Source organism: Urocampus carinirostris, chromosome 8, assembly GCF_059441175.1.
Source record: "Urocampus carinirostris isolate Australia breed hairy pipefish chromosome 8, RoL_Ucar_1.0, whole genome shotgun sequence".
NCBI lineage: Eukaryota > Metazoa > Chordata > Actinopteri > Syngnathiformes > Syngnathidae > Urocampus > Urocampus carinirostris.
Window position 1 is genome coordinate 42,614,205 of NC_142356.1, and position 27,835 is coordinate 42,642,039.

Sequence of the window (27,835 nt, forward strand, 5' to 3'; positions counted from 1 at the left end):
ACAAGGCAGGAGGGGGAAAAAAAACGGCTCGGGCTGGCTGTTGCTCGGTGTTGTTCTTAATATCGGCTACAGACGCTCCCCTACTTACGACCATTCGACTTACGTAAAACGGTAGATACGAACATATTTTTCGGGATGTCGAAAAATATCCGGCCATTGCTGTAAGTTAGATTTTGTAGTGTGTGTGCACCTTTTTCCGAGTACAGGACATTACTGTAGTGCTTCTTTCCGCCTCTACCGGCATGTGGTGCTGGAAGAGGTCACCCAGCATCCACCCGGAAGTAAAAAAAAAATCTGCTTCCTCTTCCTACTTCGAACGTAAACATCTCCCCTTCAACAGTTCGTAATCCCAGCGCTGACACTAATGTAGCGTGTCATTTTGTGTGAGTCGTGGATTGCTTCTCGTTCATGAAAAAATACTCAAACACTTCCGGTCGCCTTGGAAAGTGACAACCGTCAGCACCAGTCTATTGTAAACACACCGAACTCTCTCCAAAACTTAAGTCTCTGCCTCCCTTACAGTCTCAAACCAACTCTCGCGACATCCGTCGCCCTACTGTCATCATTAATGCGCACCACAAATTGTATGCCTACACTATTTCCAGCGTGCTCAGAACTTTGACATTTTTAATGTTTAAAATCTTGTGCATCCATTCAATATGGTTGGTGTAAAGGAGAGGCAAGCAGTTTCTTTTGGAAGGGGAATAAGGACGCTTAATGCGGTTGAAAAATGGTCCGCTTTATTTCAGCCACTTTTTACCACAAAGAAGGACCTCCTGAAGCACATCTCCCAAAATTAAGTTAAACCTCACTTTATAGAGCATAATATTTTATGAAATGTTTATCTTTCGTAAAAAAAAAAAACAAAAAAAACAATTACAGGTTACTTATGCAAGCCTTAAACATGCTTGTATAAACCTTAAACCTACAGAACATAGCACTGAAACAACTTACGAATTCAACTTCAAATTCAACGACGTCCGGAACTTGTTCGTAAGTCGGGCAGCGTCTGTATATCAGTTTCATAATAACGCAAATAACCGTGAGATCCCCAAATATCGGTGCCGATAATTGGTCGATCGCTAGTGATCACAGTATCCTGCCTTGTGTAGTTCTTTTTGGAGTATATAAAGGGGATGGAGTGAACTTTTGTAATTATTGCCCCAAACTTCTACACAGTATGTTAAATATGGCAAAACTAGAGAGCAACATAATAAAAACAATGCATTTTAGTTTAAAAAGAATCTGGCTTTAATGATTGAAATCCTTTTAGATACCTTAATTTGTATGTGTCTGGCATGTTTTCCAGTTTAATTTACTGTCTAATGGAACTCCTAAAAATGTCATTTCTATGGCCACACCATCCATTTTCACCGCCAGTTCTGTATTTGCTTTGTGATAGCCAAAGAATATCACTTAAGTTTTGTTTAAATTTAAAAATAATTTATTTTTATCAATCCATATTTTTAGTTTTTTTTAGGTTAAATAAATCGCTATTAATAATTGTTACTACACTAATATAATTAGCAGGCACAACTATTATAATCCCCCGAGATCTTATTCAAAAATATTATTATATCTATCTTCTTCCGCCAAATTTTGACAGGCCTCTCCTCCCAGAGCTTTTGGAGTAGCCCAACGATTCATATACCAAAAATTCCGGCCCGATCAGGACTTCCCTGCGACGATACGGATAAGCGATACGAGTCTCCGGGCCCCGGAGACCAAAAAAAGTCCCCATCCGGAATAATGGGTTTTGAAAATCTCCCATCCGGAATACATGGGCCCATTCATTTCTATTGGTAGTCATGGTAATGAGGGCTTTTCCAGAGGGTTGTCATAGTAAGCAGGGACTGTCCAGGGTGGCTTGAGGGGGCCCGACCCACATGACCTTTAACCATAGGTAAATGGTGAATTCCAAAGAGTGTATGCTAGCGAGAGGGTGCTAACAGCTATGTGCGCCGCTAGCAAAGTGTTGGGCTGGCTTAGCCAGCCCAAATATTAGCGCAAGCTAGCTGTAAACACTGTTGGTGATTAGTTGGGCTGGCATAGCCAGCCCAAGTATTAGCGATGAGAGGTTGATGCTATGCTTACTTATGCTAGCTGTAAAAACTGTCAGTGACAAGTTGGGCTGGCGCAGCTAGATGTAACACTGTTGGCAATGGGTTGGCACAAGCTAGCTGTTAACACTGTCGGCAATGCTAACTGCTTTATAGTAAAAAATTTTGGTAATGGCTATATTTTAACGACTTCATATTTACAAGTTCTGCTAATGGCTTCGTGTTAATGAGTTATACCAACAGATACATGCTAAAAAGTGATGCTAACAGCTAAATGCTAACTGCTTCATGCTAAAAATTTTTGGTAATGGCTATATTTTAACGAATTCATATTTACAAATTATGCAAATGGACTCTTGTTGATGAGTTATGCTAACATATAAATGCTAAAAAGTGATGCTAACGGCTAAATGCTAACTTCTTCATGCTAAAAAAATTTGGTAAAGGCTATATTTAAATGACTTCATATTTACAAATAATGCTAATTGACTCATGTTGATGAGTTATACTGCCGGATACATGCTAAAAAGTGATGCTAACAGCTAAATGCTAACTTCTTCATGCTAAAATTTTTTCATAATGGCAATATTCTAACGACTTCATATTTACAAATTATGCTAATGGCCTCATGTTGATGAGTTATGCTAATGGGTACATGCTAGAAAGTGATGCTAACGTGTAATAACAGTGTTATTACTACGTTTTTACCATGAATGTGTTTTTTTAGACCTCCACAATCATATCCTTGTTGCTAACGGTTGTGGGTCCATCTCAAATGAACTTGGGGGGGTGTGGGGGGCGGAGTCCCCCCACAGAGCCAAGTTAAAAATTACAAATACATCTCTCAGAGTTAAAAACTTTATGCTAACTCATAAGGCTAACAACTCAACGCTACCGGTTCTCTACCAACATCTGCCAGATCAATCACAACTCTTACAATTTCCGCGGGAATTGTCTAGTTATAGTATTAAATACTCCCCAAATACCTTTAATATTGCTTTTGTTCATATGTAATAAATTGGTATAAAATAATGTCTTACTGGCTAACAAAATGCTCGTCAATTTGTTTTTATATGTTTTATATAGGGATTCTTCTTCCTTAGTTCTTAGTTTAATGCATTTTCTATATTAAGTGTTTTTCTTCCTGCAAGCATTGTATAAACCCTTAGTTAGTTAGTTAGTTAGTGTGCTTATCAAGTCAAGATGGCGGCGCGTCGGGTAGACGCTGCGGCTCGGGCTCCAGTTCGTCTTTTGTTTTTCAGTGTCCCCTGATCCCTCTTATTTTCCCTTCGACTCCCTTCGCATTTACAATAACATCCACTACATCCCGAGGGATATACAGAGACCACCGGATCTCCCTGGAAGATTTGCCGCCTGCCGACAATGACATTCGACGGAGAAAAGGCTGAGCTAAGCTAAGAAGGCGACCACACAGACCAGCGCTCCCAAGCATGTTCAACCAACGCCAGATCCATCCGTCCACAATGAGTGAATTGAGCTGCGGATCGCCACCAACAACGTCCGGAATTGGAGGACTTTTTTTTTGCCATCACGGAGTCTTGGCTTTCCCGACGCCGCATTACATCACCGGCTCGAACGAGACGAAGACTCTGGTAAAAACAGGGGTTGGAGACTACGCGCTACAATAGCGGAACCATTGACACACACTGCTCACTCGATATGGAGTTTCTAGCTATGTACCGGGAGAGTTAACTGTGGTGTTTGTGTTTGCTGTATACTTTCCACCGCTAACAGTTTCACCAGATGCTAACGTTAGCATACCGCTAAATCTCCCGCCCGCTGCTAAACAGCAGCTTGCACTACCCCAACGGAGCTTTATCGTCGACGGCGACTTTAATCGGGCATGTTTATTGACTGTACTCCCAAATCCATTCAATTGTGGACTCCCAAATCCATTCAATTGTGGACTGAGCAATTCGGAAAAACGCTGGACTATGTGTAATGTAAGATCAAACAGTAATGTAATGTAAGATCAAACATTCGGTTGTGTCCGGCAACTCTGTTTGACCCTCAAACCCCCCCCCCCCCCCCCCCCCCGAAGATAACAAAGTCAGTTAGTTCTTTGTGTCTTTGTTTAAGACATATATGTTTCCTTATCCTCACTGTAAATGTGGAACTGGAGTCGTCCAATTTCGTTGTCACAGCACATCCCATGTTGTAAAAATGACAATAAAGGCATATTCTATTCTATTCTAGTTATTCACAGATGCTTTACTGAGTATTTTGTTACAATAATTCGCTTCATTGGACAATTTTTAAGATACATACTCAGTATTTAATATTTACCAAAATCGTAACCTCACCTTGATCTGCTCCACCCTCGGCCTCTGAAAACGAAGATCGAAGCAGTAATTGGCCAAAGATCGGATTTTCTGGTGGTTGCGATCGTTGCACATGCAGATAATGGGGATCTTGGAATTCTTGATGAGGCCGATCAATTCCTGCGATGAGACCCAAAATATTCTTCAGTATAGATTAGTGCGGCTGTGGTTTATAGAAGCAAATTCAGCGCTAACCTGCATGCCACCCCTATCCTCGTTGCCTGCCATGCCGTCCACTTCGTCCATGATCAGGACGTGCTTCGCGCTGACTTTCTGAGACGTGCCTAATGATCAGAATTGTAATGACACATTTAAGACGTTTGAGCACAGTAACAGTTTACCTTTGTAGAAGCCTTCAATGCTTGTGTTATTGAGGGACTCTGCCACTACGTCCTTCAGGTTGTTTTTGCTGCGTGTGCAACTCGCGTTCATTTCAACGAAGCTGAACCCCAACTCCTGTAGAAGTATAGGGGAGAAAATGCAGAGTTTCACGACTTCCCAACAACAGTAAACGCATTGCCTTCAGTTTTCCACAGACCTCGCAGACCAGGGCAGCTGTGGTGGTCTTCCCCACCCCGGGCGGTCCGGAAAGAAGAGCGGCTTTGTATCCTGCTCCGTCATCCCTTGCGGCACCGAACTTTCCGAATCTAGCGGCTACACACCAAAAAAGAAATGGATCTTGCTCACGTTGAAGGAAAATAAAATGTATGTTACCATCATTGCAGTCATTTACACATTATTTTTGTTTAGGGATGAAGTCACGCACCTTTGTAAAGCCAAGAGCTACTTTTTATTGCCGACTACAGTGAGGGGCTACCGGTTTGATATTAGGGATGCAACATCTAATCAATAAAATCGATTACTAAAAGCTTGGCAACCAATTAGATCATTTAATTGTACAAAACTTCGTAGTGACGCTTAGAGTTGTAGTACTACCTTGGTCTGGCAGAGGGCGCCAAGACAGTTTTTATCAAAAGTTATCTTCCATTTCTTTTAAAAAATTTCATTGAACATTGCATAATTACTAAGTTGGCATGAAAGTTTCAACTTTGTAGTGTACTGTTTTATCATGAAACAAATTTAACAATTTTCAATGGAACCGAAGTACAGAGGGAAAAAAAAAAAAAAAAAGTAAATAAAGTGAAAAGAAAAATAATATTATTAAGGACATGTTCAGCTCTACACAAGGGTCAGATTTTTAAGCATTATTCATACTATATACCATAGTCTATATATAATAATTATTGTAGATCATTTTCATATTAGGAAAGTTTATCATATTCAAAGATTTAACACAGAAAAAAAATAAAAAAAGAATTGTTGACAACATTTTGAAAAGTGGGCTTAAATTTTTGTATAATAGGTCCAAATATAATATCATCTATCTTAGGATAAGGTGGTAGGAAAAGAGTATCTTACATATTTCCAAGTGTATAGCATACATTTTTATGTATTATTGTCAAGTTATTTGACAATCACTTTTTATTGTTTTACATTAAATCACTGTTCAAAATGTTAATATCTGCATAAAAGAAAAAATTGAAAATGTCTAAGAAATCAGATAAAAAAAATAATTGATTAATTGATTATAAAACAATCGCTAGTTGCAGCCATATTTGGTATGCATTTCTAAAATAACTTATGTCACTACTATTACCACGTGACTATTAGTAGGGTTAAAATAGGCTAAGGCAACCACAATAATATCTGCCTAGTTTAAGGGCACAGAGTGATTCACATATTTGAATTATAGTCTAGATTCAAAAATACTTTTGGAAGAATTGATCATGTATTAAATATACTCATCATGCCAATGATTTCTCATGATAGTTGGATATCAAATTTCCTAAAAATAAAATCACAATGAACCATCACTGGTGAGCTATTTTCAGAACTAGTCAGTAGGCTACTCAGCTGGTCTTCGGGTTTGGTGACACCTGGTTTAGGACCTGAATAAAATGGATTTTTGGCAGAAGAAAACTCAACTATTATGTGGATATCAAAAACAAAACGAAAACAAAACACTATATTACACACACACACACACACACACACACACACACACACACACACACACACACACACACACACACACACACACACACACACACACACACACACACACACACACACACACACACACACACACACACACACACACACACACACACACACACACACTTCGAAAAATAAAAATGAACTTTAAATAGACGGCAAATAAGTGTAGTTTTAAAATTGCTACAAATGTAAACTGGTGCATTCAAGATACTGTCAAAATGTCAGTAAATTTAATTTTTAAATTATTTTTTATTGTCATTTGACTGATGTTATAAGGATGACAACCTTTGCTCACCATCTTCATCCAAAATCAAACTTATATTAAGACCCCAAAGTGGTTAATATTTTTTTCATGATTCAATTCTAAATAAAACAACCTTGTGTGTTTGTAGGCTGACCAGTAAAGATTCTTGTAAAAGTATTACATATACCGTAAATTTAAGTAAAGTACACAGGGACATTCATTTTTCTATATAAACAACATTTCTTGGCAGCATGGCGGCGCAGTGGTTAGCGCTTGTGCGGCACAGTTCATGTCATGGGAACCTCCTGCGTGGGTTCAAATCCAGCTCCAGACTTCCTGTGCGGAGTTTGTATGTTCTCCCCGTGCTTGCGTGGGTTTCCTCCAGGCACTCCGGTTTCCTCCCACATTCCAAAAACATGCATTTCAGGTGAATTGGCCGGTCCAAATTGTCCCTAGGTGTGAATGAGCGAATGAGTTGTCTGTCCCTGTGTGCCCAGCGATTGGCTGGCAACCAGTTCAGGGTGTCCCCTGCCCACTGCCCGGAGATGGCTGGGATGGGCTCCAGCCCCCCCGCGACCCTAATGAGGATAAGCGGTACGGGAGATGAGATGAGACAACATTTCTTTAATTAGTGGTCCCTCTTTTTTACTTTATATCAAGGGTTGGCAACCCAAGCCAAAGTGGACCAAAGAAAAAACAAAACAAAACACATTTTAGGAGAAGCATTTTTTGATGGAATTTAAGCTACATGCCTACAGTAGGCTGAAGCTAAGAAAAGAACAAGATACTTTGACGATATAATCAGTAATATTGACCCAATGGCAACAATCATAAACATTTACTTACTAATACCTGATATGAAGTGTGAGCTGCAAACTCGAGAATTTTTAATGAGTGCCTCAGGTCCAACCTTTTCGCTGAATTGCACAACTGTTTTCTTTGACCAGGAGTGTCCGCTGAGATCATGTAAAACTTCAATTTACGACCACATTTTTTTTTCTCTAATTCTGGCACAGAAATACATGACATGAAAACTAGCAGAAACAACCGCTTTCGTTTGTCTTCTGACTAGCGCAAGTATTCTCTTGCCTCCAGAGCTGACCCCCACATCATATCTCTCTCTCTCTCTCTCCCTCTCTCTCTCCCTCTCTCTCCCTCTCTCTCTCTCCCTCCCCCCCTTGAGTTTTTCTCATCCACGTGGCTCCCAGGCTAAAATGAGTTTGACACCCCTGAATTAGTTGTGCAACCACTAGATAGACAGCACGTTGTTCATACCTGGTGGTTTGGAGGCGCCAGCGCTGTGATGCTTATGCCAGTTTTGTAGCCATCGCAGCAGCTTATTGGCGCAACTCTGGTCTCCTTGCTGGCCAATCAGAGCCTTCAGGGAGCAAGGACGGTATTTGTCCACCCACAGCAGACTGCCCACCTCCTGTTTTTTGTCAATTATGCGTGAGCCAGGGGAGGAAGACTTCGGGGAAGAAAGGCCCCGGTCCCGTCGGACGGTTTGAGTAGAGCCCCTCCTGGGTGGTGTGGCTCCATCTGTCGGTGTGAGTTGTCCAGTTTTGGAGGGGCTTGGGATTTGAGGGGACTTGGAGTTGCCTTTGGAGGGAGAGATCTTTGAAGATTTAGGTGTGTTCTTTGAGGCTGGGCCTGGAGGAGTCTTGGTCTTTGAGGCTTTACTCTTTTCTCACAAACAGAAGGGAGATGGAGGTCAATTTTAGTGCATATCTCTGCTTCCATGCTTTTGTTAGCCACTAACCAGACTTTGGCTAATGTTTATATGCTAATACACAATCCATCAACTAACATTTTAAAGTAATATATATGTATTTTTAAAATGTATGAAATTTACATTGGTCAGGCAGTATGTTCTTGAAGATGATTGGCTAGCACTAAGCAACGTGCCGCGAGAGTCTAATTTACTATCTATCTAAATATATACTGATTATAAATCCCAATTTGCGTGTGTGTTCCTATGTGGTTTATAGGCTCCAAAATGGCTAAACCAATTTTCGTGAACATTTACACAGTTGTACTTCAGGCCTCTGGGATTGTTTTTAGCAAGATTTTGTGTCAAGGCACCCCCAATAAATACCATCAAAATCAATCAAAAACATGCTTTTGTGTACAAGCGTCTCTGAAGCTGCATGTAGCCACGCGGCCCTTTGGCACTCCCTAGTGACTCCCTGGCGCTTTTTCAACAAACCACGGCCCCAACAACCTTGCTAAAATAGAATGCCAGGCATTTTACTGTGCCAAATATTCAAATGTCAACTGCTGTTGCATTAAAATGCTGCATCCAGGGCTGTCGCGAATATTACATACTTGTCTAATCGCAAATATTTTTCACATTAACAATTAGTCTTTTTTTCTGTGAATAATGACAGAAAAACAGGGAGATACACAGAGTAGAGGCATTAGGCCAGAGATGCCCATATTATTTTGTTGTTTTTCATTTTACAGTAAAGTTCAGGCTAGGCGTAAAAGGTAAATACATTGTTGGCCTGTGTTCAGATTCAGAATACTTATTGTTATTGTCAAAGAGCAGAGAAACTTTGTTTGGAGCATCTAGTCATTCATTCACAGTTAAAAGAAAATGCAAAGATCAACAGAATATCGATAAAAATTGTTATTTTTTAAATAACCCAATATAAACATGAATACAGACATGGTACCAATACAAATGAAATAGCAGCATATTTATATCAGTCAATGTTAAAGTACAATTGTGTCCAACTATTGTGGCTCATATTATCACAGTAGCATATAATGCAGAGGGGGAAAAAAATAACTATATATTCGTCAATCATGATTAGTTGTGTGACAATCATCTCCAGAAATTCCTAATCATGACAGCCATAGCTGCCACTACAGCCTCAAAATAAAATTAAAAAATCATCCTATTTTCTTGGCAATTTCTATTTACATTTTCTAGAAACTAGAAAAATGTAATTGTCACAAAGATCTATTACACTAAGCTTTGAGTCCAAAAGGCCAAGATATTTTTGTTTGCCCGGTGCAACTTTAAGTTTATAAGTTCATATTAAGTTGATGTCATGTTAACAGGGCTTAAACTGCGCAATTGTTTTTTTTTTTTACAGTTTCTAAAATAAACTGTATTTTTATTTGGTTACATACAGTTGTGGAGAACATAATATAATGGCTCTCTTGAGTTTCCAGTTATTTCTACAACTCTGGCTTTTCTCGGATAGTGATTGGAACAGATAGTTCTTTGTCACAAAAACATTCACGAGGTTTGGTTCTTTTAGGACTTTTTTGTGGGTTAAGAGAAGAAGTGATGAAATCTGCTGGGTCAAAAATATACATACAGCAACACGAATTGGCAATTTTGGTGACTTAGAAAGTTGTGTCAGTGGGCTTCATAGCGTGGCCTCTTAACTTCTTAAAAGCTTATGATTGATGCCCACCTCATATTTTGTATTATCCTGTCTTTTTCCGACTGCCTGTCTGGTGGTGATATGAAGGAGAAGGACAATTTGAGATGAGTCAATGGACCAGTGTCTGGACCTGAAGCATGTCAACGCCTGCATTGACCAGCGAGCAGATATGGGAAGCAGCGCCGTTGCTGTTATGGACTTTTTGTACTAGTTTACAGGCTTGAGGCGTCGTTGCTCTCATACACTTTCCGAACAAATTTCAACATGTTACCTTGTGTTCTCTTTTATTGATGTTTACTATGTTTGTTTACTGTGACAAGGGAAGGGGGATTAGCACTTGTGAGGCCCCTTCTCAAGGTTTCTTTTTTCCTCACGCTGAGGTTTTGAGTTTTTCTTTGCCCGCATGTTGGTTAAGATCAGGCGATGGTGTGATTGTAATCCTGTGCAGTCCTTTGAGACATTTTTGTGATTAAGGGCTATACAAATAAATGTGACTTGACTTATGAGTGATTATGAGTGACTACGGCTGATGACTTTTCTGGGGCCATTTAAATAGGGCTCATTGGATGCAAACGCCCATAAACGCTACAATGGAAAAGTCATATGAGCTCAACATGGATGTGAAAAAGTGAATCATTGACTTGAACAAGTCAGGAAAGTCACTTGGAGACATTTTAAAGCAGCTGCAGGTCCCAAAAGCAACAGTGCAAACAATTAAACAAACAAGTATAAAGCGCATGGCACTGTTTTGTCACTGCCACGATGAGGAAGAAACGCAAGCTATCACCTGCTTCCAAGAGAAATTTGGTCAGGAGGGCGGAGATTCAACAGAGAATTCCCAAAAAGCAGATCTGTCAGGAATTAGAAGCTGCTGCAACACAGCGCGTTTTGCATCTCCATGGACTGAGAGGCTGTCGTGCAAGAAGGAAGCCCTTGCTCCAAAAGTGGCACCTTAAGGCTCGAATGAAGTTTGCTGCTGTTCACATGGACAAAGATAAGACCTTCTGGAGGAAGGTTCTGTGGTCAGACAAAACAAAAATCGAGCTATTTGGCCACAATGGCTAGCAATATGTTTGGAGGAGAAAAGGTGAGGCCTTTAACCCCAAGTACACCATGCCTAGAGTCAAGCACGGTGGTGGTAGTATTGGTGGTAGTATTATGCTGTGGGGCTGTTTTGCTGCCAATGGAACAGGTGCTTTACAGAGAGTAAATGGGATAATGAAAAATAATAATTATCAAATTCTTCAAGATAACCTAGTCATCAGCCCGAAAATTGGATCTTGGGCGCAGTTGGGTGTTCCAACAGGACAATGACCCCAAACACACATGAAAAGTGGTAATGGAATGGGCTAAATCAGGCTAAAATTAAGGTTTTAGAATGGCCTTCACAAAGTCCTGACTTAAACCTCATTGATAACATGTGGACAATGCTGAAGAAACAAGTCCATGTCAGAAAGCCATCAAATTTAACTTAACTGCACAAATTCTGTCCAGAGGAGTGGTCAAAGATTCAACCAGAAGCTTGCCAGAAGCTTGTGGTTGGCTACCAAAAGCGACTAATTGAAGTGAATTTGGCCAATAATATTAGCGCTGCTGTATGTATATCTTTGACTCAGCAAATTGTATCACTTTTTTCACTTTATTTTCTTCACAAGTGTATGTAAACTCCAGCACAACTGTACCTCTTTTTACTGTCTACCAGGTCTTTGTTTTAAAAGCCTAAGAACTTCAAGAAAAGAGTCATTAATATGCTGCTGTTAGCTCCTTTAAATGTGCTCAAATGTTAAAACTTGAAGCGAGGCAAAGACACATTTATCTGCTCTATGGGAGATTTTTTTCTCATCTGTCCACCTAGTTCAATTTTGTACTTGATTACAGAAAAGTTGAGTCCAAGACCTTTTGACCTGTTACCTCCCCTGTGCATTGTTCCTAAAAAAAATTTTTAACTTAACCGGTTGAAATCCTGCATTTGGGCATTTTTAATCAAAGGAGAATGTTGAGTTGATAATGATTTCAGGTAAATGACATTTCTCCTCATTATTATGGTGTATAGAATATGTGATATTAAGCTCATATCATCATAGTAGCATATAATGCAGAGGAGAAAAATAATCCGCATTGACGAATATATTTGTGTGACAATTAATCATCTCCAGAAATTCTTAATCGTGAAAGTCCGAGCTTCAACTACCGCTCCAACATCATAAATTCCCTATTTTCTTGTCCCCTTTTACTCTCCTTTCCAATGAAAGCTAAAATGCCCCCCAGAAATTGTACCGTATTTTCACGAGTATAAGGCGAACCTAAAAGCCTTTATTTTTTTCAAAAGCTGACCATGCGCCTTGTAATGCAGTGCACCTTTTATATATGGATTAATATTCTGTCGCAAGGTCTCACCGACTAGATTTTCCCCTGTAGGAGAAGTAGTCCGCGGTGTATGCTGGGGTATATACCGGCGTTTAATTTCCTAACAATCATCATTTGAATCGGTCACTATTGGCTGAAGTTATTCGGAGGTAAAGGAGGCGGGTCCTTTTGAGGCATTTAAAGGCTGGCAATTGGCTGAAAAAGATGTGAATCACAGTTAGGTTGCTCTACGGCCTAAAGAAAACATTTTTTACTAGTCTGGATTTGTAAACAGGAATTATGGGGCGAAACAGATAGCTAGCAAAAAACAAAGTCCATCGATGCAGAGATGCTTCTCTGTGGATTTTTCCTTTTATTTGTCGGCATTATTGCGTGTTTTGGAGTATGTAAATATTTTACACGTTTGGAATTACTACACTCACAGATGTAAGAGGACCATGGTTGCGTATTATAATTGAATGTGATGGCTGCAAGACAACTTTAGGGAGCTACCCGGGCTTTATATTTTCCCTGTGTCTTTTTTCAGACTGATCTTGATGTTTCTGTGATGAGTCTATTTTTAAATTCAATTAAATTCAAAGTGTTAATTGTCATATGCACAGTAAAGAACCACTTTTCCCTGCAAAATGAAAATTGCCAGTGAAAAAGAAAATAGAAACTAAGAAATAATTGGCATTTCTTGAATCCCAAGAGTTTAACCTTCCTAATGATATGTGGAATCATACATTTGAGTGATTGGTGACATTGCACAGACCGTACGTGTGTGAGACGCGTATTTGCGTCTTTGCGAGCCGTCGAAATGTTAAGGGGTTAATACGTTTTACTGAACGGACGTTCCCACTTTTGCCCCCTACAGGGAGTGCAGAATTATTAGGCAAGTTGTATTTTTGAGGATTAATTTTATTATTGAACAACAACCATGTTCTTAATGAACCCAAAAGTATCATTAATATCAAAGCTGAATATTTTGGAAGTTGGAGTGGGGCTTTTTTAGTTTTAGCTATTTTAGGAGGATATCTGTGTGTGCAGGTGACTATTACTGTGCATAATTATTAGGCAACTTAACAAAAAACAAATGTATACCCATTTCAATTATTTATTTTCATCAGGGAAACCAATATAACAGCTCAACATTCACAAATATACATTTCTGACATTCAAAAACAAAACAAAAACAAATCAGTGACCAATATAGCCACCTTTCTTTGCAAGGACACTCAAAAGCCTGCCATCCATGGATTCTGTCAGTGCTTTGATCTGTTCACGATCAACATTGCGTGCAGCAGCAACCACAGCCTCCCAGACACTGTTCAGAGAGGTGTACTGTTTTCCCTCCTTGTAAATCTCACATTTGATGAGGGACCACAGGTTCTCTATGGGGTTCAGATCAGGTGAACAAGGAGGCCATGTCATTAGTTTTTCTTCTTTTAGACCCTTTCTTGCCAGCCACGCTGTGGAGTACTTGGATGCGTGTGATGGAGCGTTGTCCTGCATGAAAATCATGTTTTTCTTGAAGGATGCGGACTTCTTCCTGTACCACTGCTTGAAGAAGGTGTCTTCCAGAAACTGGCAGTAGGACTGGGAGTTGAGCTTGAGTCCATCCTCAACCCGAAAAGGCCCCACAAGCTCATTTTTGATGATACCAGCCCATACCAGTACCCCACCTCCACCTTGCTGGCGTCTGAGGCGGACTGGAGCTCTCTGCCCTTTACCGATCCAGCCACGGGCCCATCCATCTGGCCCATCAAGACTCACTCTCATTTCATCACTCCATAAAACCTTAGAAAAATCCGTCTTGAGATTTTTCTTGGCCCAGTCTTGACGTTTCAGCTTGTGTGTCTTGTTCAGTGGTGGTCGTTTTTCAGCCTTTCTTACCTTGGCCATGTCTCTGAGTATTGCACACCTTGTGCTTTTGGGCACTCCAGTGATGTTGCAGCTCTGAAATATGGCAAAACTGGTGGCAAGTGGCATCTTGGCAGTTGTACGCTTGACTTTTCTCAGTTCACGGGCAGTTATTTTGCGCCTTGGTTTTTCTACACGCTTCTTGTGACCCTGTTGACTATTTTGAATGTAACGCTTGATTGTTCGATGATCACGCTTCAGAAGCTTGGCAATTTTAAGAGTGCTGCATCCCTCTGCAAGATATCTCACTATTTTTGACTTTTCAGAGCCTGTCAAGTCCCTCTTATGACCCATTTTGCCAAAGGAAAGGAAGTTGCCTAATAATTATGCACACCTGATATAGGGTGTTGATGTCATTAGACCACACCCCTTCTCATTACAGAGATGCACATCACCTGATATGCTTAATTGGTAGTAGGCTTTCGAGCCTATACAGCTTGGAGTAAGACAACATGCATAAAGAGGATGATGTGGTCAAAATACTCATTTGCCTAATAATTCTGCACTCCCTGTATAGTCCGGTGCACCTAATGTATGAAAAATATTTGACAAAAAACAATTTTGGGGAGGCTCGCCCTATAATCCGGTGTGCCTTATAGTGCAGAAAATACTGTACCTTAAAAAAGGGCGAGCAAGCTTGTGTGGTGTAGCAGCTACTAGCTAAGTTTTTGTTTGTTTTTTTCGTTTCAAGAAGTCACTTTACTCAAAGTATAACAATATTGTCTGTGTTATTTGCATTTAAATTCTCTCAAAAATTGTGTTTCTTTTGACCTGATTAAAATGCCATTGTTTTTATAACAATTATTTAAATGGGAAACACAAAATTCTATCTACCCAGGTCATATCCCTTGCGAAGGGTGACCGACAACAAGACAAATACATAGACAAAAACAAAGAAGAGGAAAAAAGGAAAAAAAGTAACTTAAAATTAGCACCTAATATAACACGAAGTTGTTTTTCTATTTTGTATGGTACCCTTTTTAAGCAAGTTGGTATAAAATAAGTACACTTCAGGGTTTTTTACACCAAATTAAATTCATGGCCAGATTCAAGAACTAAATCCAATTTTCCTATTTTACCAGTAGCATTAAAGGAAAAAAATAGGTCACTATTATATTGTTAATAATAGTAATAATAATAATTATTATTATTGATCCACCAACAGTAACCATCTATTTAAGGTGGGTGCAAGCCAAAGAAAGTAAATTTTTTTAAGTTTTTTCATTTAATGCGTAGTCTACTGAGTCAGACTGGCAAGAAATATGGCAACAATTTCAAGCGTTTAAAAGCACTTCACCCAAAATGCAATCAGTTGTTTAAGCCCTGAAAACCCAACATTAAAATTGCATTTTTTGGCCAAGTGTTTCACATTTTCAATTTTCAGTTTTAGCCCGAATTTTTATTTTGGTGCTCCTCTAGTTGAGACAAATGTGAATATTGAGTGTCCAGACCTCAGCCTCTGCAGCAATCTCATATTTTGACTTCTTCCCAGGTTTGGTCCTGATCAGCTCCAGCAGCTGGTCCTCGCTGATGATTTTGGTACCAAAATTCTCCGCCTGAGAAGAATCCCAATAAATCTTTCACGTAACGATGAGATACAAAATTATTATTTCAACTCAGAAAAGAAATATCAGGGCACCTAGACAATCCTAGCCACCAACAATATGGGTAGTGTTGGGTGACACGAGCTACTAGTATTGGCCACAATGTGCGACACTCGTCGCTAATGCTAGCAGTAAAGCTAGCTGAGCAATGGCAGAGCTAGCTACTAACTTAAGAGCAGGGGTCTCCAACATGGTGACCATGGGCACTAAGGTGCCCACTAAGGACAGCTAAGGTACCCGCGGACCTATTCTGTACTGGGTCATTTCTAGTAAACTAATTTACGTAGTGGTCTATTGAGTGGTCTTAACCCTACTTCCAAAAATTAACCTAGAAATAACATAGTGACAACATACACATAACATGACAAGTTATCTAACAAAAATTAATCTCAAAAAGTATCTCTTAGCCTAAAAAAGGTTTTTCTGCTCATTTTAGCAGTCACAAAGGCAATGCTAAATGCTAACAAGAGCAAAGCTAGCTAATAATAGCTGCGACACAAACAAATGAACGAATTTCAAAACAAAGTAGGCTTCTCCTGCCACTGGTAGGCATGGAAACCAGTACTAAGTTTAATTTGGGGGAGCAAACCACTACCCAAAAAACCCGCATGGAGAAGGATGGGCGCAGCCAGGCTGTACTTTCCCAAGACACACCACAGGAAGTGGTGCCCCGACAACCCTGGTTATTAAAATGTTCAGTTCACGGATCCCTGAATTAGCCTGTGTGGACTATTTCGATTTCAAGAAAAATACAGGCTTCGTACACCTTTTTATGGCCAGGTTAAAGCCCTCTTAAGGACTTGTAAAGCCAATTTTCCAATTTCTCCAGTAGCATTAAAGTAAGAAATATATCCAAGATTTTTTAAAGCAAATCTTGAGTACAATTCTTTTTGAGGTAAATTTCTCCCTATATAGGTGTTGGGTAAAATGGCAAAAACATGGAGCTTACATTTTGAGCTGCATGAAGTTCTTCCGATTACAATTTACCACTGGGAAATGCTACCCTAATTCTTGTACATGATCCATAAATGTTGAGAATTGATACAAAATTCTTGCACTAATACGTGTTTCATGGTGCTCTGTTTAGGTGTAGCTTGCACCTGTCCTTTTGGCCGTGACGACTCTTCATAGAACAATGCCAAACAAAATGATGCCAGCTGCCATTATCGTGAGGAAAGAGAAAATGCCATGACAAAACGAAGCTTAAAAGAGCAGTATTGGCGTCATTTTTAAGCAAACTCGTTAAGAAACATGGCAAAGTTTTGAGAATTCATCAAGCATACAAACCCTGGAAATATTTACCCCTCGCCCAATGAAACTTCTCTTGACCAAAATTGACCCAATTTAGCTTGTATTAAAATGACAATATTTGAATTGAGGAATTGAATTAATATGATTGATTGCAGGTCACCTTTTCCAGCTTGGAGACACCGCTATCCCGCCCCTGCACCAGGTAGGTGGTCTTCTTGCTAACGTTTCCCGTCACTTTACCACCGTAGCGCTCAATAAGGGATTTGGTGTCGTCCCTCTCCATAGATTCCAGGACGCCTGTCAGCACAAACACGCAACCCTCCAAGCAGTTGTCGGCCCCCTGTGGACCCCAAAACAGTCAACCGTGAGCAAACCCAGGGCTTGGGAGAGGAATGACGACTGATGCTCTACCATTGGGATTTCTTTAGAGCCAAGCGCTCGCGGTCCGTCTCTGTTGAGGTAATTGCGGAAGGCTGCATTGTTCAGCTTCTTCTTGTCCGACTCATCTGGTCTGGTGCTCTAACGGGATGGGAAGAACAAAACTTCTGTTAGGAAGTTTACGGAAGCTGTTTTTTGCATTAATCACATTATCTGTCAGTCAGGGCAATGATAATTTTTAATTGATCTTAAACAATAGACTTCATGCATCAAACATTTTTTGAAGGTGGTGTCCTTGACATCAAAATATTTTACTTGCTGATGCCATTATGGGGCTGAAATCATCATTGCAGCCTGTGTCAAACTCCTTTTGTTATGCGTGCAAGTATGTGATGATTTTAAACATGCTCAAATAAAATCTTTTAAGTGTTTCCCACAGAATTTTGTGAGATCCAGTGGGTAGAGAGTCATAGGGGGCCTGCCTGGGGCCATGTCCCCCACATTGACAAACCACTGCCAGGCCGCGCGACGGAGCGAGTTAGGCAGACGCGTCGTCACACGGCGCGACGCGAGAAAAGGCGGCTGGCGTGACCGGGCTACCCCCGTAACTGGGGGGAGCCCGCTCGTCCGACGACCCCAGTAGCGCGGCACGACGACAGGCGGCCATCCGCATGCAGCGGGCGAAAGGCGGCGGACGTGCGCGGGACCCTCGTAACTGTCGGTGTTGTGCGTATCGCGCCATAAGTACCCGTGCCGCGGGTTAGGGGCTCGCTCGCGGAATCGACCGAACGGAACCCGCAGTGCGACGCAAGTAAAAACCCTGTCGTGAATTTGTCTCCGATCGTCCAGGGTGGACGTAAAATCGCCCAGCTGTACGACTCTTAGCGGTGGATCACTCGGCTCGTGCGTCGATGAAGAACGCAGCTAGCTGCGAGAACTAATGTGATTTGCAGCTGCGATTGGCTGGCAACCAGTTCAGGGTGTCCCCTGCCCACTGCGCGGAGATGGCTGGGATGGGCTCCAGCCCCCCCGCGACCCTAATAAGGATAAGCGGTGCAGATAATGAGATGAGAAATGGTTTTTTTTTTGAAAGGGGGCATTGCTACGTCGCGGATTTTCACTTATCGCGGGTGGTTTTGGTCCCCATTAACCGCGATAACCGAGGTCCCACTGTACTGTAATGTATTGCTTTCTGGTCTCCCGATGTCTAGCATTAAAAGTTTGCAGCTGGTTCAGAATGCGGCAGCTAGACTTTTGACTAAGACCAAAAAGTTTGAGCATATTACTCCTGTATTGGCCAACTTGCACTGGCTCCCAGTCCACTTAAGATGTGACTTTAAGGTTCTCTTATTAACATATAAATGTTTCCATGGGCTTGCACCCTCTTATCTCTCTGATTTGATTTCCCCCTATGTTCCTGCACGGAGTCTGCGCTCGGAAAATGCCGGTCTACTTGTGACTTCGAGAGCCAAGAAGTCTGCAGGCTCGAGAGCGTTCTCCATCCTTTAAACTAGGACAAAAAAATCCGATCACATCACCCCAATTTTGGCTAACCTGCATTGGCTCCCTGTTAGCCTAAGATGTGATTTCAAGGTTCTCTTATTATTATACAAAATCATACATGGACTATCCCCCTCATATCTTTCAGATCTGATTTCCCCCTATGTTCCGGCCCGAAGCCTTCGTTCTGAGAGCGCCGGTCTTCTGGTGATCCCAAGACCAAAGAAGTGTTCCGCTGGTTCGTGAGAGTTCTCCATCCGGGCACCGGTGTTGTGGAATGCTCTTCCCCCTGAGATCCGATCTGCAACCTCAGTGGAAATGTTTAAATCTAAGCTTAAAACTCACTTCTACTCTATAGCATATGAATAACCTAAACTGCTCATGTGTAATAACCTGTGAAGCCCTTTGAGACTCTGTGATTAAGGGCTATACAAATAAAAATTACTTGACTTTCTCAAGGTTTCTCTTTTTTCCTCGCACTGAGGTTTTTGAGTTGTTCCTTGCCCGCATGCTGGTTTAAGATCAGGTAAGTGTGCAATTTGGTAATTGTAATCCTGTGCAGTCCTTTGAGACATTTTTGTGATTAAGGGCTATATAAATAAATGTGACTTGACTTGACTATATGCATTTTCTGCAGCCCCCCCCCCCCCCTGCATCCACCCACTAACTCAACTTTACCAGGTCAGGTAATTTACTTTTCTAATCCCCACCTCAGAATGTTTTATTTTCATATCCGGGGGTCTACTAGATAAATTAATTGCAGCTCACCACCAGTTCCGTTGGAGACATTTTCATCACGGTTCCTGCAATCGACGCCTCCTTTTTGGATGAGATTTTCAATGTGGTTTGTTCTTTTTTCTTAGTGGCCTCTTCCTTTTCCTCATCTCTTTTCTTCATCCTCCCCAGTTTGGAAATAGGCTTAACAAGGGCTGGGCTTTTCTTGGGTGAAGGGCCAACCATGTCCTGGGACATGCTATCCTCTCTGTTGCGCTTTGAGGAAATCCTCTTTTTGGGGGACATTTCGTCGGAGTTTTTTCGAACCTGGGTATAAAAGAGGTCATATAAAAGATGAATACTTCAGGGTTCGTAAACCTTTTTCATGGCCAAATTCAAACACTTTTCAATCACTCTCAAGGCTAATTTCTCAATTTTTCCAGTACCTTGATGACTACAATAAAGTTGCTATCTTGCTGCAAGCACATACTTTGTGCTGTTCCTATATGATCTTTTTGTGTCAATGGGCTGCTATAAACTGCCATGAATTCTGCCATTTTGCTTCAACAATGCACGTGCAACTTGGCTACATTACACTTGTTTACAAACACGGAATAGGTTTATGGGTGTAGGGTAATAATTGAGTAAGGAAGACACAAAAAGAAAAGGTTTGGACTCATTTTAATGATATTGATCTCACTGAAGCACAGTGCATTCAATCTTTCAACAGACGGCTGATCTTTTGCTTTTTGTTTTACTTATTTTAATTATATTTTATGCATGTTTTTCAGAGGATCGGTATCTAAATTGGTTAAAATAGAATTGTAAATGGTTCACTTTTTTGCATTTTATCATTTGTTTATGGCACTGGAGAGTTAATGTTTATAATTCATTTATTATTTTTTGCATTTTCAGGGATTTTGTGTTGTTCTTCGATTTTTAATCTTTTTAGTATGCAAAAGGCTAAAATTGGTTTGTATTTTACTTTTTTTGTAGATCTGTGACTATTCTATTTCATGTTTTTCAGGGATCCCCTGCAAAGAAAATATTAAATTACTAATTAAAAAATAATTTGGTGCATAATGTTTGATTATTAATGATATTATTGAAAAAATCTGAGGAGCCATTTGGGAGCTCTTCTCAGTGATCCGATCCAAAAAGGTGGTTTCCAAAATAGAGCTGTTGTCTTGGGTGCGACCAGTTCACGGTGGTGACGCTTCAGATGATAACGCCATAATAATAAGCCACGAGAGCAGGGGTGGCGAACACGCGGCTCTAGAGCCGCATGCATCTCTTGGCCAATCAGAATGCGGCTCTTTGCCTCATCATATTTTCTATATACTGTGGCTCTTTGCCTCGTTTCAGGTTTATTTTTTTCCCCTCTTAAAACACACTTGAAGCCATCAGAGTTCTAAACAAATAATAAATAATATTTTGAAATTAATTTGGCAGATTTGTTGTTTTTATGCTGCTCCGGACACATAACTGACTGCCAATCATCTGCATAAGTTACGTCTAATGCCGGGAAATTAAATAAACATTTCATAAGCATGCATACGATGTATTGGGTATTTATGTATTCTATTTATTTTATTATTATTTTATTTTCAACACAAGGATACTGCTGGAAGTGTTAATTTCCCTATGAGGATGAATAAAGTATCTATCCATCTATCTACTGTTACCTTCATGGTCAAAATGGCAAAATGCAAAGCGAAACGGAAATAGTGTTATGTTGTGTGTGTTATTGGAAATAATGTTTTTAATTCTGTGTGTCTGTCTGTCATGGCAGGTCAGTGCGTGGGGTGTGGCTCTTTTACCCTCACAGTTAAAAATGTCGGCTCTTTGTGTCAAACGTGTTCGCCACCCCTGCACTAGAGCGTCATTTTCACAAACTTTTGTTTTTCTTAATTTATTGCGTGGTCTATAGAGTAGGACTGCCTGGAAACATGGCAATGGCAACAATTTCAAGCACTTTACCCAGTGTAGGAATTTTCCTGACTTTGAAAACACAACCTTAAAATTCAAACATTTTAAAGGGTTTCAAGCACCCGCATGAACCCTGTTACTTCATATTGTCGTCACCTTTTTGGCTTGTGGTTCTGTGTCAAGCATGGCGAGAGTTTTGGCAAAGTCTTCGTCATCGTGGATTTGCCTTTCCAGCTAAAGTAGACGGATTGAGAAAACATTGATAGTAAAATCCAAACTACAAACCACTACCTTCTGTCTGAGGAAAAAAATACAATTTTTAACCACACGGATTATAGTTATGTGCACAATGTTTTTTTTCCTTCACAAAAGAAATAAGTACAGCTTATAATTAGGTGCACCATATAGTCCCGGATCTTAAATTGAGAGTGTAATAATTCACCACTAGATGGTTTTGTAGTCTAGAATAAGGCTGAAGTGTGCATTTGGAGATAGGCCTTGGTAATAAAACGATAATTATCGTGATACAGAGGAAAGATCTTGGGCCCGGGCCCCAGCCAGCCTGAATTTCGGGTCGGGTTTGGGCATAAAATTTCAATCATCTTCTCCCTCGCAGTTTTTCCTCTTCTTCATGGAAGATCTGCACTTTTGCACTGCACTTCAGCACTGTGCATACTTTGGCGCTGCACTTTGGCAACAAAGTGCAGCTTCAGGTTTACCTCGGCCTTGGTCCCTCAAATCAACTATAGGGAACCTAATGCAATAAAAATGCCAGTTCCTAACCAACATTTAGGAGATGAAGGTGACAGGGACCGGCCAATCATTTCGCAAGAATGGCAAATACAGGCCTCACACAGTAACAGGGAAATAACAACAACACGGTCAAAATGACTGAAAAAGACACTAAAGATAGCACTGGCATACCCCCTGAAAGAGCCAAAGACAAGAGTGGCCCTTCCTCAGTTGTTTGGAGGTATTTTGGAAACGTAGCCGGATAATAAACAGCGGAAGCGCCGATTGCAAACTATCAGACAACATGTGCCAACCATGATGGGCAACACGACAAAGTAATTCCACCATTTAAAACAGTATTGGCGTTAGAATACGCTGAAAGAAAAAAGATTTAATCCCAACTGAGTACTCGCAGACATTCAACAATTTTTGTCATGGTGCCCAGGCCAACCTACTTCCATATTTTCAAGCATGAATTCCAGCTTGTGACAGGTAATGAAAGCTAGTCTGAAAAGACGGAATAGCTGGAGAATGTCCGAGATGGTGTAGGTGGCTAACTTGAGCGTCTAGTGGGAAAAAGTACTAAAAAGGCCAGTAAAAGATTATATAAGCAAACTTCAGGACATCTACTCACATAACTCTGCAACATTCGCTTGCATGAAGAGCTATAGAAGGCGAGTTCCACAGAAGAACGAAGCAAGAGGGGCTAAATATAGCCATAAAAACCAGCGGCAGGCCATAGCCTGCCACCGAATGGCTAACATGTTGTTTAGAGAAGGAAACAGTGGAAAAAAAAGTCAAAAATGACACGTGTCAAATGCTTTGGTGACCATCATATGCAGGGCTTAGCTTGGGAAGGTAAAACACCATCGGGAGAAAATATTAAGAGTGGGCCAATATGCTTTCGTCTCAATTCGATTGTATCACAATACTAAGGTATCACGACAATCGCAAATTGTGATTGTACAAGTATTGCGATTTGATATAATTGATGATTGCAAATTAAATTTATTTAAAAAAAAAGAAGCAACTCTTAAATCATACATTTCTGGGACAATAAACCATGAATGACGAGCTAACAATGCACATCCATACTCTGGATTTAAAATGTTAGGCCGCCGGCCCTAGTTCGATTTTGTTGGCTTTCTTACTCAATTTTCTACTAGTGTTTGCTTTCCCACCTTTTTACATACCGGATATGAAGTCACAAAAATCAATTCGGTGAGAAATGTCGATTTCAAATATGCTCAAAAATAAAATCACGCTATATACATGAATTGATTTTTTTGTCCCACCCCTAGACGATATGTTTGCAAAATGGTCAGGCTTCCAAATGAAAATACAAGAAAATTAATACAGTAAATTCATGTAATCACATACGCATTAAATACATTAAATTTTATGTAATGTATGTACAGGAAGATGTTGGCCATACAAACCGGGGCTTTAAATCTTAAGAACAATACGAGAAACCTTACTTTATCAGGGGTTGTATGTTTTTTACCTCATCATCCTCAATCATTTGTAGCTGTCTTGCAATTTTTTCATCGCTCAGATCATCTGTATCCTGAATTGGCTAAAAAAATAAAAAAGAGAACTGTTACTTAGCCTTTATTAAAAAAATTAACATTTCATGTCTGCATACTTCTCATAACCAAATTTTTCTCCATAATCTGCTAAATGTATATAAAAAAGTAATTTGATTGTTTACTATAAGTGTTTACATTCATTTAACCATAAATAAAATGCTTTTCAAACATGATTTTGTATTTTTGATAACTTTGTGGTGACACGCATGATCACTTTTATAGTGTCCGCAGTGCAACGTAATCTCTACCTAAAAGGTGGAGGCCATAAAAGTATATACTAAAAAAAATACTTTAATAAATTGATAAACTACACTAAACCCAATTTCATTAGGCAATGTTATGAATCTATCTAATAAATGTATAATATGTCTCTGTAGTAATTTTCTGACCTGTGCTCATTGCCACCCAAAAAGAGACTCCAATTCTATAAAAGCCATGTACAGGAAGTGACATCATTTGATTTTGGCAGGAGTTCGAAGGTGGAAAAGGGTAAGTTTCAAATTTTACTCTCCTTACTTATTTATTTTAAATGTGTAAAACACTCTTAAAGTTCTACACTGTTGTGGCAAATTATGGAAAATGTATATGGAGTACATTTAAAAAATAAACATACCAGATTTAGTGATTAATATAGTAATAATAAAAATTAGTATTATATAGATCAACGGTCTCCAATCTTTAAGCTGAGAGCTACTTTTTGTAAACAATTAGCGTGAAGGGCACCAAAGTTTGATATGCATTTCTAAAATAGCAACCTAGCTAGATTGCTTGCTTAATAGCTAAAAAGGAGCTTGATAATTAGCTCAAAAAAATTGACGGATAAAAAACTAAAAGGGGGGGCTAGATAGCTTAGTCAAATAGTAAAAAGCCAACTTACCGTATTTTCCGCACTATAGGGCGCACCGGGTTATAGGGCGCACCCCCAAAAAAATTGTTTTTGGTCCTATATCTTCCATAGATAAGGCGCACCGGATTATAAGGCGCTACAATGGGAACGTCGACAAAACAGTCAGATGATTCAGTCAAACTGATTACCCCCTTAACATTCCCAAAGCTTGCAAAGAAGCAAATACGTGTCGTAGACACGTGCGGATGCGGTGTCCGTACGATGTCACTTAAATGCGTCATTTCAAATATCATTCGGAAGGTTGAAGTCTTGGGATTCAAGAAATGCCAAACATTTCTATGTTTCTATTTTCTTTTTCGCTCACAACTTTACTGTGAATATAAAAATAAACACTTGGAATTGAGTTTAATTCACTCAACTCATCACAGCAACATCAAGATCGTTCTAAAACAAGATACCGGGAAAATATAAAGCCGCATAACTCACCTAAGTTCTCACGTTCAATAATGATACACAATCATGGTCTTCTTACAACCGTTAGTGAAGTAAATCCAGGAGAGTAAATTATTTGCAAATACAGACTAATAAAACATGTTTCTTTATGGTGTACTTTAGCAAGCTTGCTAAGCTTGCTACGCCATTGCTAAACTCGGCCAATTGCAGGGTTTGTTTTGGCCATCTAGCCTATTGGAGGCTCTGACTAACTTCAGCCAATAGCGATCGATTTAACTGATTTTTGACACATCTTTTTTGGCCAATTGCAGGGTTTGTTTTGGCCATCTAGCCAATCTGAGGCTCCGAATAACTTCAGCCAATAGTGATCGATTCAAATGATGATTGACACATTGGTTAGCCAATGAAACGCCGGTATATAAATCGCAGCATACACCGCGGACTTGCTACGCCATTGCTAAACTCGGCCAATTGCAGGGTTTGTTTTGGCCATCTAGCCAATCTGAGGCTCCGAATAACTTCAGCCAATAGTGATCGATTCAAATGATGATTGACACATTGGTTAGCCAATGAAACGCCGGTATATAAATCCCAGCATACACCGCGGACTTGCTACGCCATTGCTAAACTCGGCCAATTGCAGGGTTTGTTTTGGCCATCTAGCCAATCTGAGGCTCCGAATAACTTCAGCCAATAGTGATCGATTCAAATGATGATTGACACATTGGTTAGCCAATGAAACGCCGGTATATAAATCCCAGCATACACCGCGGACTTGCTACGCCATTGCTAAACTCGGCCAATTGCAGGGTTTGTTTTGGCCATCTAGCCAATCTGAGGCTCCGAATAACTTCAGCCAATAGTGATCGATTCAAATGATGATTGACACATTGGTTAGCCAATGAAACGCCGGTATATAAATCCCAGCATACACCGCGGACTTGCTACGCCATTGCTAAACTCGGCCAATTGCAGGGTTTGTTTTGGCCATCTAGCCAATCTGAGGCTCCGAATAACTTCAGCCAATAGTGATCGATTCAAATGATGATTGACACATTGGTTAGCCAATGAAACGCCGGTATATAAATCCCAGCATACACCGCGGACTACTCCACGTTCGGGGTAAAATCGAGTCGGCGGCTGTTGAGTAAGTTGCGAGACCTTGCGAATTTAATATTGAGCCATATATAAGGCGCACTGTGTTATAAGGCGCATGGTCAGCTTTTGAAAAAAATTAAGACTTTTAGGTGCGCCTTATAGTGCGGAAAATACGGTACTAGCCAAATAGAAAGATAAAAAAATAGCCAGTTAGCTAGAAAGGAGGTCAACTAGCAAATAACTAGAAAAAGAGAGAAAATGTTAGCTAGCTAGCATGCAAAAAATGTAAAAAAAGTAGCCAGATAGCTTACTAAATAGCTAAAAAAATGTAGAAAGTTAGCGAGCTACATAGCTAAGAAAGGTAGTCAGCTATAAAAAAACTGCACATTTTCTTGCTCATTCGCTTTGTGAAACCCATAAATTGGAATTTAGTTGGTTGTATTTCCTGTAAAATAAAACAAAAAGATTAATAAACACATTTGTTTAAAACAAAAATTGTCACGGTTGCCATGGCGCCCAATTGGTCCCCACCGTGTGGCGCCAGGTTCTGTCACGGATGCCACGGCGCCCAATTGGCCCCACCCATGGACACGAGTTGAACCGTGTTGACAGATTGCTTCCTGACTACTTAAACGCTGTCTTGTAGGTCACCTGGTGTCGGAGCGTCTGCGAAACTCCTGCTAAACTCTGTTGTGATACGTCAATCCCCGGTTTTTGCCTGCGTTTTTGCTCTTGTTTTGCCAAGCCTGTGAATCCCCATTTTGCCTTTGTTTTTCTGCTCTTGTTTTGCCAAGCCCAGTGAATCTCCGTTTTTGCCTGTGTTTTGCTCCTTTTTGTTCTCGCCATGATCTGTTTGATTTTGACCACTTCCTCGTTCCGATCAATCTACTTCTGCGACCAACGATCCCCGGATCGAGTGTGCGCTCATTCCTGTTCTCTCCAATAAACTGAGTGATGTTACGCGAGTGGGTTCTGCTTCACGTCTCCTGTCCTGGTCCTGACAAGAATAGATTCTCATTCTATTCTCTTAATTGCTTAAAAATAATTATAAACACTTGAATAGATTTTTTTTGTCCATGTAGCCAATAAATTGAAATTGATTTAAATTTCTAAAATAACAAATTTAGCATTTTATTACTGTTATTACCAGGTTACTCATTAAAAAAGGGATTAATAGACTGAGTCAGCACATTAAAAAAAAATTTTTTACTAGAAAATCACAAAGCTCAAGCACTGGTGAGCTACTTTAAGAACAGGTTTGCAAGCACCTCAACTGTCTTTAGGGGGCAGCCTGGTGCCGGTGGCAACGACGTTGGAGACCCCTGGTATAGATGTATGTGTTTATGAACAAGACATTTAAAAGAAAAGT

At 40.2% G+C, this 27,835-nt stretch overlaps 1 protein-coding gene and 1 pseudogene across 2 annotated transcripts in view; one reads left to right on the forward strand and one right to left on the reverse strand.

The window, feature by feature from the left end:
- Positions 1-27,835, reverse strand: part of rfc1 (replication factor C (activator 1) 1) — a 54,490-nt gene that overhangs the window by 20,582 nt on the left and 6,073 nt on the right. The window contains exons 6-16 of one of the 2 annotated variants that reach the window (XM_088342757.1): positions 23,984-24,055; positions 21,904-21,981; positions 19,873-20,145; positions 17,638-17,745; positions 17,387-17,566; positions 15,823-15,927; positions 7,980-8,385; positions 4,941-5,056; positions 4,744-4,858; positions 4,598-4,686; positions 4,385-4,522 (exon numbers count right to left, since the gene is read on the reverse strand). In XM_088342757.1, coding sequence (XP_088198883.1) covers positions 4,385-4,522; positions 4,598-4,686; positions 4,744-4,858; positions 4,941-5,056; positions 7,980-8,385; positions 15,823-15,927; positions 17,387-17,566; positions 17,638-17,745; positions 19,873-20,145; positions 21,904-21,981; positions 23,984-24,055 — 1,680 coding nt within the window. The remainder of the gene's footprint in view (positions 1-4,384; positions 4,523-4,597; positions 4,687-4,743; positions 4,859-4,940; positions 5,057-7,979; positions 8,386-15,822; positions 15,928-17,386; positions 17,567-17,637; positions 17,746-19,872; positions 20,146-21,903; positions 21,982-23,983; positions 24,056-27,835) is intronic. The other variant, XM_088342758.1, reaches the window with a different exon arrangement.
- LOC148361936 (5.8S ribosomal RNA) lies at positions 18,481-18,626 on the forward strand (annotated as a pseudogene).